Source organism: Anolis carolinensis, chromosome 1 (assembly GCF_035594765.1).
Source record: "Anolis carolinensis isolate JA03-04 chromosome 1, rAnoCar3.1.pri, whole genome shotgun sequence".
NCBI classification, from domain to species: domain Eukaryota; kingdom Metazoa; phylum Chordata; class Lepidosauria; order Squamata; family Dactyloidae; genus Anolis; species Anolis carolinensis.
In genome coordinates, this window is record NC_085841.1 from 311,109,457 (window position 1) to 311,122,479 (window position 13,023).

The following is a 13,023-nucleotide window of genomic DNA, read 5'->3' on the forward strand; positions in this document are numbered from 1 at the left end:
ATTTCCGTTCTTAATTACGTGTCATATGTAAGCCTGGTGTTTTAACTTGGGGTCTGCCTGTAGTTTATATTTGTGTTGTTGCAATAGGCCTTAAATCTGAGAAACATAGTTGGTAAAAGGAAGAGAGCATTTCTTGATGAAATTTTGTGAGTGATCTGGATGTCTGGTTGTCTTTTCCAAGGTTGTGAATGATCTGGTGTTCAGTGGCTCCAGTGACCAGTCTGTTCATGCCCACAACATACATGTAAGTTGCTCATAAAATTAAAACTAAGTAATTTTGTTGGAAACTAAAAAATAGGAAGTATATCAGGTTTCCTAGTATATAACAGTTCCAATCGTTTCCTAAATTCCTTACTGAAACCAGAATCTTAGCCACTTCTGCAGATTTCTCAAACTGGTATTAAGTTGAGCTGTTAGGGCAGTTTATTTCACTCTATTTTGTATTTTACTTTAGACATTCGATCACAAAATGCACACAAAGTATCATGTTGACGAAAGATGTACAAACTATCGTTTCCCTAACATACGTGGAAACAACGTTTGTTGTAGTATCTGGAAGTGAAGCACATATATTCAGAGTTGGCATGCTGTGAATGATTTTATGTAAGAAATTATCATAGCCAGGTATTAAAATATTTGTGACATTGTGCCTTCAAGATGGCTTTGGTGCATGGCAACCCTATCATAGAATTTTCTTGGTGATGTCTGCCAATTTTTTTGTTGTAAACCGCCCTGTGTCCCCTTGGGGAGATAGGGTGGAATAAAAATAAAATATATTATTTTTATATTTATTCAGAAGAGTTTGTCATTACCTTCCTCTCAAACCGAGAGAAGATAATTTGATCAAAGTCATTCAGCATATTTCTATGGCTGATTGGAGGTGTGAAATCTGGTCTCCTGGAATCCTAATCCAGCTCTCAAATCATTATACTATACTTGATAATGAAAATATGCACTTGATAATATTTACAGCTGTAGAATTTGCCAGAATAATACTTTGTCCGCTCTAGGTTGGTGCTATTGGCGAGCTTTTTCTCGTCCATTACATCCCAGACTGTTATACTTGTGCATTTGTTTTCTCTTTACTGTGAATAACAGATGTACGGGGTTTTCCTTTAAAAAAACAATTCTGCTTTTTAAAGGAGAAATTCCTGGTTTGTTGTTAAATTCTACTGTCATGGGTTTCTGTAGGGGTTGAGGAGATGCCTGAGAGCTGTAAAAATAGTCTGGGGTCACATGTGGCCTATGATTGTGACAGGCATCTCTGATTTATCCATCACTTGATAACCTTTTTTCAGACTGGGGAGTTGGTGCGGATCTACAAAGGTCACAACCATGCAGTAACAGTTGTGAACATCTTGGGAAAGGTGATGGTAACAGCCTGCTTGGACAAATGTGTTCGTGTTTATGAGTTGCAGGTAAAAAAAGAAAGTATTCATGATTTTAATGCCATACAGCATAACTCCAATTTAAAAGACACATCTACTGACTACAGTCCCCAAGTTACAAACATCCAACTTACAAATGACTCATAGTTAAAAACAGAGGTAGGACAAAAGGAATCTACCCTTAGGAAGGGAAATCCACTCTTGGAAGACTTATTATGGGGGAGAAGTAGCTGCACTGAAGCTTTATCAATCCTTGTTTCCACAGCAAACCAAATTTTTCAAAATCAGAGGGAAAGAAAGTGGGATGGGATGACATTTTTTGAACAGGGGCACAGACAGCAAAACAAACCCCATAGGGTGTTAACTCTTCCCTATGCTATTCAAAACTAAACATATCTGTATTTTTGACTGGAGTTACACTTAAAAATCTACTTAGAAACAAATTCAACTTAAGAACAAAACTATTTAAGCTATTTTGTTTGTAACTTGAGGACTGCCTGTATTAAATGTTGTACTTTTCCCCATATGATCCTACAGAATTGTTTTGTTCTTCAAACATTCAGTGAGATGCAATTTATTTCAAAGTTAATAATAATAATAATAATAATAATAATAATAACTTTATTTTTGTACCCTGCCTCCATTTCCCTGCAGGGACTCGGGGGCGGCTAACATGGAGCCAAGCCCAAATTTCCACATTAAACGAGATAAAATACAATTCACAATAAGAACAAACATCATTGACATTTAACACAAATTAAACCATTTAAAACAATAATATAAAGTTGCGTTTTTGGAGTTGAAATGCAGCTCTGCAAATTTCAGCAGCTGTTATTGGAAGTTTTAGAATGCAGCAAATTGGAACTATAGATCAGGAATCCTGTAGCCAGGAGTGACCTGTGATCCAAAAAGTAAAAATGTTCTAATGTTCGGCACTGGGTACCCTTTTTTTTGTCATTTGTACGAATCCTGTAGTAAAATTACATCAGCCTGTGATTTATTCAAGTTTATTCTTAGGATTGTGTTACATGTTTAAAAGAAGAGCAGAAATTCGGGAACACCAAGTAGAATCTGTAGATCAAACTGGAGCTGTGTCCCAAGATGCTCAGAAGGTGGTTGCTTATTTAGTTAATAAGTCCAAATTCATTTCCGTCTGTGTAAATTCATTATGTCTTCTTTGTAGACTATTTAGAAATCTAATTTCAAAAATATTTGGATTAGGAACTCTCAGACCATTTACTAGAAAAATGAAGAGGAATTAAATGGTCTCAGAGTTCTTGATCTAGAAATAACAGATTAGATTCTAAATAAGCCCCTACAGGAAAAGATTCAACCTGAACATTAGGAAGAACTTTCTGACAGTAAGAGCTGTTCGGCAGTGGAATGTGCTGCCTTTGAGTGTAGTGGAGTCTCTTCCTTTGGAGGTTTTTAAGCAGAGGTTGGCTGGCCATCTTGTCTGGAGTGCTTTGATTGTGTGTTCTGCATGGCAGAATTGGGTTGGTGCGGATGGCTCTGGGGTTCTCTTCCAACTCTATGATTCTATGAAGGCAGCCTTAAGAGTGTACACAAGCTGAAACATTACTTTGCTGAAAAAGCAGCCATTTTTGAGCATCTTGAGATGTGTTTCCTGTTTCTTCTGCAGTTTGCAGGTTAGTTCATCATGAACATGAAGTTTGATTTGGATATTTAAATGCCTTTTAGTGTTTTTCTGAGGTAATTTAGTTTAGCTTTGTCTGGCAGGAGGATTAGCAGCATTTTGTGAAATGAAATAGCATTGTAAAGTATGATTCTTCCCAAGAAGTGAAAGGTTGTAAACTGTACACATTAGCTCTGTGAGCGCTTTAAAAAACGAAATGTATGCAATTATTAACTACTTTATTTATGCAATTATTCATGTATGCAATTATTAACTACTCTTCTTTTTCTCCCCTTTTCCATTCCCACCTCAAGTCCCATGATCGTTTGCAAGTCTATGGAGGACATTCGGATATGATTATGTGCATGACCATTCATAAGAGCATGGTAATATTTTCTTTTCTTTTCCATCAAGTCATGGGATCCCTCAATGACAATAGTTATCCAGGAGTTATTAGTCCCCCCTCTCGCTTTGTAGGTGGAGCTAGCCAAATATCTGTGAAGAAGCTCATTCTTCACAGCATTGTTGCTGAGCGTTTGTCCATGGACTCTTTTCAGTGCCTAGTAAGGTTCAAGGAAAGACAGAAACGATTGTATCTGGTAGACACAAATTTACTATCAATACATTTGCCCCATATCAGATAACACGAAAAGCATGGTTCCATTGTTATTGTTGCCTTTAAATAAGACTTCTCAGCTCTCACATAAGCTAAAATGGCTTTTTTGCAAATATGTAAGCAATTTTGGAGCAGCATCCCATTGGAAAGCATTACCAGAAGAACCATGGGGGCATGCATATATAATAATAATAATAATAATAATAATAATAATAATAATAATAATAATAAACAACAACAACAGTAATAAATAAGTGTTGTTGATCCTGGTTAGATACTAGCCCTTGTAGTAGAATTTTATTAGGTTATGGTCCCTTAACCCGCTTGGTCCCTGTTCTCTGGGAAGGTTAGCATCTGTTGGGACTGATACAGAGGCATTGTGATTGAATTTTTTTACGCACACATGCCCTTTCCCTATTTTTAGAATATTTCTCATATCCTTTTGACACTTACTCTGTTGTGTTTGTGGCCTAGAATACCTGTCAATGCTTAGATTGCTTTGTCGCAAATGTTTCCTTTTTGCTCCTCATAAAATAAGATTTGCTTTCAGCAGAGTTGACTCAAAGATTTTGATTTATCACTCGCATATGTTTGAGCTCAACTTAATGTAATTTAGCTGGACCTTTATTCAGTGGATAATCATGAGTGCATTGTAAGGGCTTCATAACTATATGCAGTTTACATTTTATGATAGTTCTTGTGATCGTTTCCCTAATATATTTTGAATTTTAAGTTCAAACGTAGTGGGGGGGGGGGGTTTAAAGAGCTAAGGCTAGATTAACTAGTACTGTACTTACCATGTTTTTATGCTATTAACTCTTTGTTCATGAAATAATGAAACTAAAAGGTTTTTCAGTTTTTAAGGGTTTTTCAGTTGTTTACTATTCACTTTCCAGTGCTTTTTCCTAATGTTTGGAAGCTACTGCAAATTAAATCAAGAATTTTTAGCTCATCCAGAAGTGCCATTTAGCACATTACTTTGATTTAGATTTTTTTTCTTTTCCTATTAATAAAATTTGTTTGTCCTCCTTTTTTTTTCAGATCTATACAGGTTGTTATGATGGTAGCATCCAAGCTGTGCGGCTGAACTTGATGCAGAATTATCGTTGTTGGGTAGAGTTTTAAAACAGTTTTGTTAGACATGAAATCTGTTTGTTACCTTGACATATTTGTTACCTCTGTACTCTATCCACTCCTAAAATATATTCAAGGTGACTTACGGTAAAATAATTAAAAAATAACAGTATAAAGCCATTGAAAAAGCATGTAAGAAGTGATCAGTTAAAATACAGTTATACGGATTGGCCATCCCTATTTCAGAAATCCAAAATGCTCTAAAATCTGAATCTGGCTAAGATAATATCTTTGTTTCTTACACAAAATTATATGCATATTGTATTTATTAAGCATACATGAATTCTATGTTTAGACTTGGGTACCATTTCCAAGATTTCTCATTCTGTATGTGCAAATATTCCACAATCCAAGCATTTTCGATTAAGGATACTTATTCTGTATTAAAAAGGTATGATGGTTAAATTTTGGAATAAATTTTAAAAATAATATTTTTATCTTAAAAGAAATGTTTAAAGGATGGCTTTTAGTCTCAGGCAGAAGACTCTCCCTCATCAGGAGGTAGCCTAAAAAATAACTGTATTTAGTGTACCCAATGAAACTCACTGCTTCTGACACAGGTCTGCTGTAAAAACCAGAATTCAAGGGACCTGTCTGCCAGAATGACTCCATTGTTTTGAATGGCTTACCACAGAAGCAGTCAATGCATGGGCCACATAACTTCCCATCTTTTTCAAAGGCCCATTAGGAACCTCACTTTCTTTTTGTGGTCTCAGTGTCTCACATATTTTTTTTATGTTTTAACTTTACAAATTGTTTAATTGCTTTTAAATTAACTTTTATATTTATACTTTTGCTAATCTTTTTGTATAATAATTTAACCTGAATTGAGTTCAGTTATTGGGAGGTAGAGGGGGTGATAATAATGATGTTAATGATAATGATAATAATACAATTATTATTTTGAAAAAGAAAGACCAGGTTATTAGCATCCATCTAATACCTTGTTTGTGGTCATAGTTCTTTTTTTACTTTCTCATAATATGTACGTAGTTTCTAAATAGCAGTCCCTGGGTATTGCATAGAAATTCTGATCATATTTCAAAGAAACTGCACACCTGCTAGCAGAGTTACAGCCTGTAGTGCTGGAGACTATTTATGATCCCCACTCTCACCCATAGTCATTCCTGGTTAGAAGCATGACCACTTGGCAGATGCATGGCTTTTCAGGCGTGTCAGTTGTCTTGGGTTCAATTTCACAGCAGATTTTGGCAGCACACAACTATAGATTTGGATCACAGCCAAGATTACAGCTGTTTTCCTTTGTGCATAGAAGCTGTTCCATTTAGGATAGCTTTATGCATTTCAGTAACATGGTTCTAGGATTTATAGTGGTGCAGGGGGTTAATAGTATCGCCTTCCAGGTGTTGTTGGAATACAATTCCTAATAGCCCTTGCCTGCATAGCCAAAAGTGAGAGTTGCAATTCAATGACATATAGAGGTCTGCACAGTACTCCTCCACCAGTACATCTAGCAGTTTAATGGATTTGACTCTGTCCTATGGGGTTTACAGAGTAAAATAAACAAATGGAAATTTCTTTATTTTTATCCCGCCTTTCTCTCTATGGGGACTTAAGGCGGCTAACAATCAAGGAGGTTGGGTGAACCAGAATACAATATAATAAGGAAAAAATATTTGATCTTCCTGATAAAGCTGTTTGACAATGTACCTGCAGAAAATAGGACTACATGGCCCTCGAGGTCCCCTCCAGTTCTCTATTTCTGTGATTCTAATTACACATATCTAGGCCAAGTGAGGTATATGAGTGAATATATGCAGAGTTCTGTTTTCTGCACTTTAAAACTATGAGTCTACAAAATGATAAATGAAAAAAATACTTGATGATAAAAGATTGGAGGGTCATCTCTGGGACCTTATTTTTGTATATGTGCAAGGGATAAGTGAGATAGTACTCACTGAGATTTTGTATGTTGTATTTATGTACATATTGGTGCTGTCTATGTTGATTTTATGCTTGTTTCTTATTATCATTTTGTATCCTCTGCATTCTGACCCTAACATTTCTATTCTATGTCTCTTGCCAGTGGCATGGATGTTCACTCATATTTGGAGTTGTAGACCACCTGAAGCAGCATTTATTAAATGACCACACCAACCCAAATTTTCAAACGTTAAAGTGCCGCTGGAAGAACTGTGATGCTTTCTTCACCTCCAGGAAAGGTTCCAAGCAGGTATGTAATGAAGTGTTGCATTAAAATTTTTGAAAGAATGTTTGAAATTGTTTATCAACTATATTTAAGCAGTAATAAATGCATGACTAAGTTCTGAAGAACAAAATGGTCTGTCATTTTTAAAAAAATGTGGTTTAAAAATAATTTAAGTTTGCAATGCTGTGGTCCTTGGAAAAGTATGCTGGGGCCACAGGACAGACCACATTGTTTTTCTGTCCACGAAGAGAGAAGTGAAGAGGGGAGGTTGCCTTTGCACACACCTAAGTGTCTTCTTCTCTTACTCATTCCGTCATCATTAGTCCAGTAGTAATAGTCAAAGGAAGTATTTCTGGGTGCACCTTAGAGATGTTTCCGGTCTTCCATTTACAAAGCTCTCATTCCCCAGGCAGGTTCTGGCATAAGGGGAAAATTACACTTGCCCAGGAACATCCTCACCTTCAGCTCAAATGGTTTTCATCAGCAACATAGGACAGCCGGAACAATTAATAACGGTGGCAGCCGTCGTTAATATGGGCTTTGTTCATAAGCTGTTTTGCAGAGAGATTATAATAGCCATTTTTAATATGAATTTACTGCATAATCTCTATGATCACTGCCATTTTGGGCACTTCAGGTGAAGTGGAGGAGCAGCTATTTCTCTGTAGTCTTTGCAAATTTCACAAAGATTTCAGAGAGACTATCAAGTCTTGTAAGCCCTTATTAAAATGGCTGCCGTCACTCCAACTGCTCATAATGGCAGGGAGCACAGAGCATTTCCAGCATTTACCTGTGGGTAAGTCAATGTAGTCTTTTCAAAATGTGTACATGAAAATATAGGATGACTATAATACAGTTGGTTTATTGAAAGCTATGTTTGGTAACGTTTTTTCCCTTTTTCTCTATAGGATGCTGTGGGACATATTGAAAAACATGCAGAAGATGATAGCAAGATTGACCCATGAAGCTTTTTTGCCTCCCACATTGGGAAGTTCTTTTTATAAACTGGAAGTATTCCATGCCTTGTCTGCCTCTAGCCTGGTCCTTTTTTCTTCCCCAATTCATATTTGGAGTAGGAAAAGGACTTAGGCCTTCCCCCCTTTTTTCTTTTTTGATACAGAGACAGCATCTTGCTTGCAGCTCTGTAGAGAAGGAAATGACTGACAGACCAAACAAAAGAATGTTGAATTCATTAACCGTAACAAGTCCATTTGTTTTGTCTTCCCTTTTAAAAAAAATATTGCAAACTTCTAAAATGTGTTATTTAGAGAAATGTTTAGTACACTGGGTGCCTACATACATTATTAACCTTTCTGTTTTTATGTTGTATATCAGATCTTCTCAGGCAGTTTATAGATTGAGATTTGGGCAATAATGACGATGATAATAAAATACAGACTAGAAAATACCATTTAAATATTGAGTGCTGCCTTTCCTTTCATAGTATCTCTCTTTTGATGAGAGACCTTAAAGGGAAGAATAGGCATGCAGGAATTGTTTCCTTTTTAATCTTCAGTTTATATTATGAGTTAGCCTACACTTTCAAGACATGATGCAATGACTCAGAGCAATGAGTTCAAATTATGGAAAAGAGATTCCACCTTAATATTAAGAAGAACTTCCTGACCGTAACAGATGTTTAATAGTGGAACTCACTGCCTCGGAGTGTGGTGGAAGCTCCTCCTTTGGGGGCTTTTAAACAGAGGCTGGATGGCCATCTATTGGGGAGCTTTGATTGTGCTGTTCTTACATGGTGGGGGTTGAAATAGATGGCACGTTTGGCCTCTTCCAACTATGATTCTATGACTTTTCCAAACTGAACAGCAGAATCTATCTGAACTAGAAGGAACATCATCTAAGTAGCCTGTTTTTTCCACTTTTAATTACTGCACCTTGGTGCAAAGGCTAGTGCAGATAATAATGTCATCTTTTAAGCATTTGTACCCATATGTTTATATTCAGTGCTTTCTTGATGCAGGAACAGGCCTAGTCCCTGATTTTGGAAGTTTTTGACCTATTGTGACATTTTAAGTTGCTGAGCTTTGGAGTCCTGCATTGAATCTGAACATGTTCACTGCTGTCTAATTGACACATGGCCACCCTTGTGTTTTTAAAACAGCATTTTGATTGGACCACTTTCCCTAGTGTAATCCGGTTTTTATTTCTGCCAAATTCCTTTTTTTGTAGTTTGAATGTTACTGCGAAATGAAAAGGCTATTGGATGTAAAATATGAACTTTTAAAATCCAAGGAGCCTAAGCAGAAGCTGAGAATATCATGTATGTCTGTTGTGCTGCCATTTACTGTAATGAAGTAGAAGTAGCAACCTACAAAATCAATATAATGGGAAGACAATAATTAAGAATGATTGAAATGGGTTTGTGGGAACTTTGGTGCTGTTCTCTTGGGGAGGATGTAGCAGTTCCCATACTCAAGTTTATAAGGGTCCCCCCCTCCCTTTAGCTCTAAACCAGCTTTCTTCTTATCGCTGGCTTCAGTCTTTATTTGGTTTATTCCAGAGGGAAAATGAGAATCCCTGTAACAGTCTTGAAATGCCTACCTATGTAGGCCTTAACTTCTTTCATTTTATTGTTTCTGATAATGTCTAAATATTAAGAGAGCAACGTTGTTTACAACATTTGGAAATTTGAGGTAATGCACACGCAGCTGCCTGTAAGAACAGACCTGTATCTGGAAGTTGCTTTTAACTCAACATGAAAACTTGTCAGAGGACTTGGACATGTTGTGGACTTTGTCCAATCTTCAGTATATTTGCAGCATGTAAAATTGTTTTAAAAGCATCATGTTTCTTTAGATTAGTGATTCTTATGCTTTGATTCTCCAGACGTTTTGGATTTCAACTATTGGCATCTCTGATTATTGGCAATGCTGGCTTAAGCTTTTGGGGGTTGTCAGAAACACCTGGAGGAAAAACAAGGTTTCTGGGCAGTGTTAGTCTTTTGTTTTGTTGGTACTTTGGACTTATTTCCTCCCAATAGCACAAACTAAGGGAAGTTGTAAAGAGATCAACAAGAAGCTCCAGGGTTCAACCCATAGAAAAAGGCGTACGCATTTTTGTAATGGATTGATTTTTAGGTCATCTAAAGTTAAATGTGAACAAAATGAAGGTACAGAGGCAGTGTGCTTGTGAGAAAAATATGTGGCATGCAGTGTTAGTGCATTCTTGATAACGAGTGAATGGATTTGAATTTTCTATCTTCTCCAGTGATAACTTTACTGGAAGAGGATAGTAAGTTTGTTTGCAAAAATTAATATTTATTTACTAGAGTAATAGCTGTAAGTGCTACCAACTTACACTACACTTGTTTTCTTAGTTGTTGTAATAGGATGTGTGAATGTGTGTGTTTTAAAATGGTTGAAAAAAATACCTTTTCCTTTTGTCCATTTTGGGATGCCTTTGCGATAATTTGCTTTTAGCCTGATTTAGCAGTATTGTGTGGTTGTGTCTTACCAAAGTTTGGTTCTGTTTGTGGGCCTTTATTAAACTCGGAGAAGAACTGTTCTAAGCCATATCATATATTCCTAAAATAGTATTACTCCTTAATTACAGAAGGTCTCAGCACTTCAATATACTCTGATAAAACTTATGTTAGAGTTGTTACAGTTCCTTATTTCAGGTTATAAATGTTCTTCTGTTATATATCAGGGATTTTTGTTTTGTTTTGTTTTTGGTTTGAGGTTCTGCATTCTGTACTTCAGCCTCTTTATAGAGAAATGTTACTATGTTCCTCTAGGTCTCTGCCAGAAAATGCGGCAATACAAAGGACATTTTCATTGTCAAATTGTGAAATGTAGATTGTCAAGTTCATTCTTTTCTGGGTTTCTGACATCTTTCTACAAAGAAGTTGAAATTATAAGTTGAGAAAGTTGTTTTGAAGGTAAAGAGATAGAAATGAAGTGGCTAGAGGGAATTGTGGAGTGTATTTTTGACCTGTGTGGGAGTGTGAAGTTATGTGTTGGCTAATGCCTGAGCAAACTGTTGTAGGCTGTCTATGGGGTGAATTTGGACTGCATGCCAACACACTTCCCCAACACAAAAGGCATTTCTTTTATGCCATTTGTCCTATTTAGTGAATGTAAGGATTTGGTGTGTGTTAAGAGCTGTGCGGGAATGGTTTGTGTATCAAATTTCAGGAAATTGCTCTGTTGTTCAGCTGTTTGTCTTTTTTTACAACTGAATGCCAGTGTATAGCCCAGCTTTTGTTTGCCCCTTGAGACAAATAGGCTTCATGAATCAAGACACCAAAGCTACAGTCCATATTTCAGTTCATCTTGAGAGCTCTAGGTTGCATTTTAATTGTCAATTAGATTGTAAACTGTTTTGGCTATAAAGTTGATTTTTAAAATTGCAAGTTCTATCTTCATATTTTTGAATTCATACATTCAATGGCATTTAGTTGTTTTTCAAAGAAAAGGCAAGGCACAACACATTTCTATCTTGCTCTAAATGTTGGTTTTCCTAGATTTCTGGGACTCTGGTAAGATGGATTAATGCAAAGGACAAATGTATTTACTCTTCGTGTACAATATTATAATATGAACACAACCAGAAAGGCTCAAATTGTGCACCAGTTAAAACAAGGAAGAGATTGATATACCTATAAAAATAGTAGATGAGAGAAACTGCATAAGTAATAAACACCAATAGCTTTCTTGACAGGTTTCACTACCCTATTTTGTTTCTGTGGGATGATGTGTGTGGTTTTTCTCATGAGTAAAGATGTGTGAACTCACATGCACATAATGACTTGGTCTTTCCTTTCCTTTTTACTACAAGCTGTGAACTAAATAAACAAAAAGAAAAAAGAAAATAAATATACTTTATAACAAGAGAAGTCTGGTGTTGCCTTAATTCTTCCTGTCTCTCGGTGAATATTCTGAAGAGTTTGATTACTAACTTGACTTTTTATATAAGGATCAGGAAAGTAGTTATTTAGGATTTGCTTGGAGCAATTCCTAATTGCATGTAAGGCGTTTCAAAATTCATTATAGGCTGGTATTTTTCTGACATGGAGTTTCTATGTAAAGGAAGACTTTTCCTTGGAGAAGTACAATATTGTTGGGAGTGCTATGATTATGTGTCCCTGCAAGGTGGGGGATTGGACAGGGTGTCCTTGTGGTCTCTTTCAACTCTAGGATTAGATGAAATCAACATGTGTGCCAGTGGTTCTGAGATTACTTCTGCTAGTTCTTTTAATATCCCTAGATATGGTTCTTCTGGTCCTAGAGACTTGAATTCATTTAGAGTGGCCAAGAATGGCTGTTCTACCTCATTACCTATCCTGCATTTGCCTTATTGGCTCATCTGCTCCATTTTCCCCAGGTTGAGCACTGTTTTTCTTTTGGGAGAAGACTGGGGCAAAGAAGATGTTGAGTACTTCTGCCTTTTTTCTATCCTGTAAGCATTTTGCCATCTTCTCACAGTGACTCCGCCATTTCCTTGTTCTGCCTTTTGCTGTAGGCACACCCAAAACAGCCTTTTATTGTTTATTGTTTTTAACCTCACAAGCCTGAACTCATTCTGCACTTGAGCTTTTCCAATTTTATCCCTATATATGCTAGGTATTCATATGAATTCCTTTGTGATGACTTCCCCCTTTTCAATTTCTTGTACATGTCCCTTTTAAATTTTCACAATTAAAACTTGTACCCCGTGCCCCCATAGTAGATCACACCTAGTATTTCCCTGAGTTTTTTGAAATCAGTATTCTTAAAGTTTAGATTGCATGTCTGACCATGCTTGGATTCCCCTTTTTGCTATATATGAAAATTCCAGAAGAACATGGTCACTCCCACCTAAGTTTCCCACCAATTCCAACCTATTAAACAGGTTCATCACTTTCGATTAGGATCAGATCTGTGAAATCGTCTGCAAGACATGTGAGTAATTTGCTGGATAAGATATTCTCACCAGAGTTTGACCCAACAAATGCCAGGATAGTTGAAATCCCCAATCTCAGCTACATCTGTCCTTTCTGAATATTTGCTCATCTCTTTCAAGTCCTCAGTCCAGCTGAGGGGTCTGTAGTATGCTCCTACAATATCACTGATGTTTCTCT

At 36.5% G+C, this 13,023-nt stretch overlaps 1 protein-coding gene across 2 annotated transcripts in view; it reads left to right on the forward strand.

Moving 5' to 3' along the window:
* The window catches only part of znf106 (zinc finger protein 106), a 52,671-nt gene extending 40,872 nt beyond the window's left edge, over window positions 1-11,799 (forward strand). For both annotated transcript variants that reach the window (XM_003214559.4, XM_008104176.3), the window contains exons 17-22: window positions 182-244; window positions 1,299-1,418; window positions 3,339-3,410; window positions 4,682-4,753; window positions 6,822-6,968; window positions 7,853-11,799. In XM_003214559.4, coding sequence (XP_003214607.3) covers window positions 182-244; window positions 1,299-1,418; window positions 3,339-3,410; window positions 4,682-4,753; window positions 6,822-6,968; window positions 7,853-7,909 — 531 coding nt within the window. In that variant the 3' untranslated portion in view covers window positions 7,910-11,799. The remainder of the gene's footprint in view (window positions 1-181; window positions 245-1,298; window positions 1,419-3,338; window positions 3,411-4,681; window positions 4,754-6,821; window positions 6,969-7,852) is intronic.
* The last annotated feature ends 1,224 nt before the right edge of the window (window positions 11,800-13,023 follow it).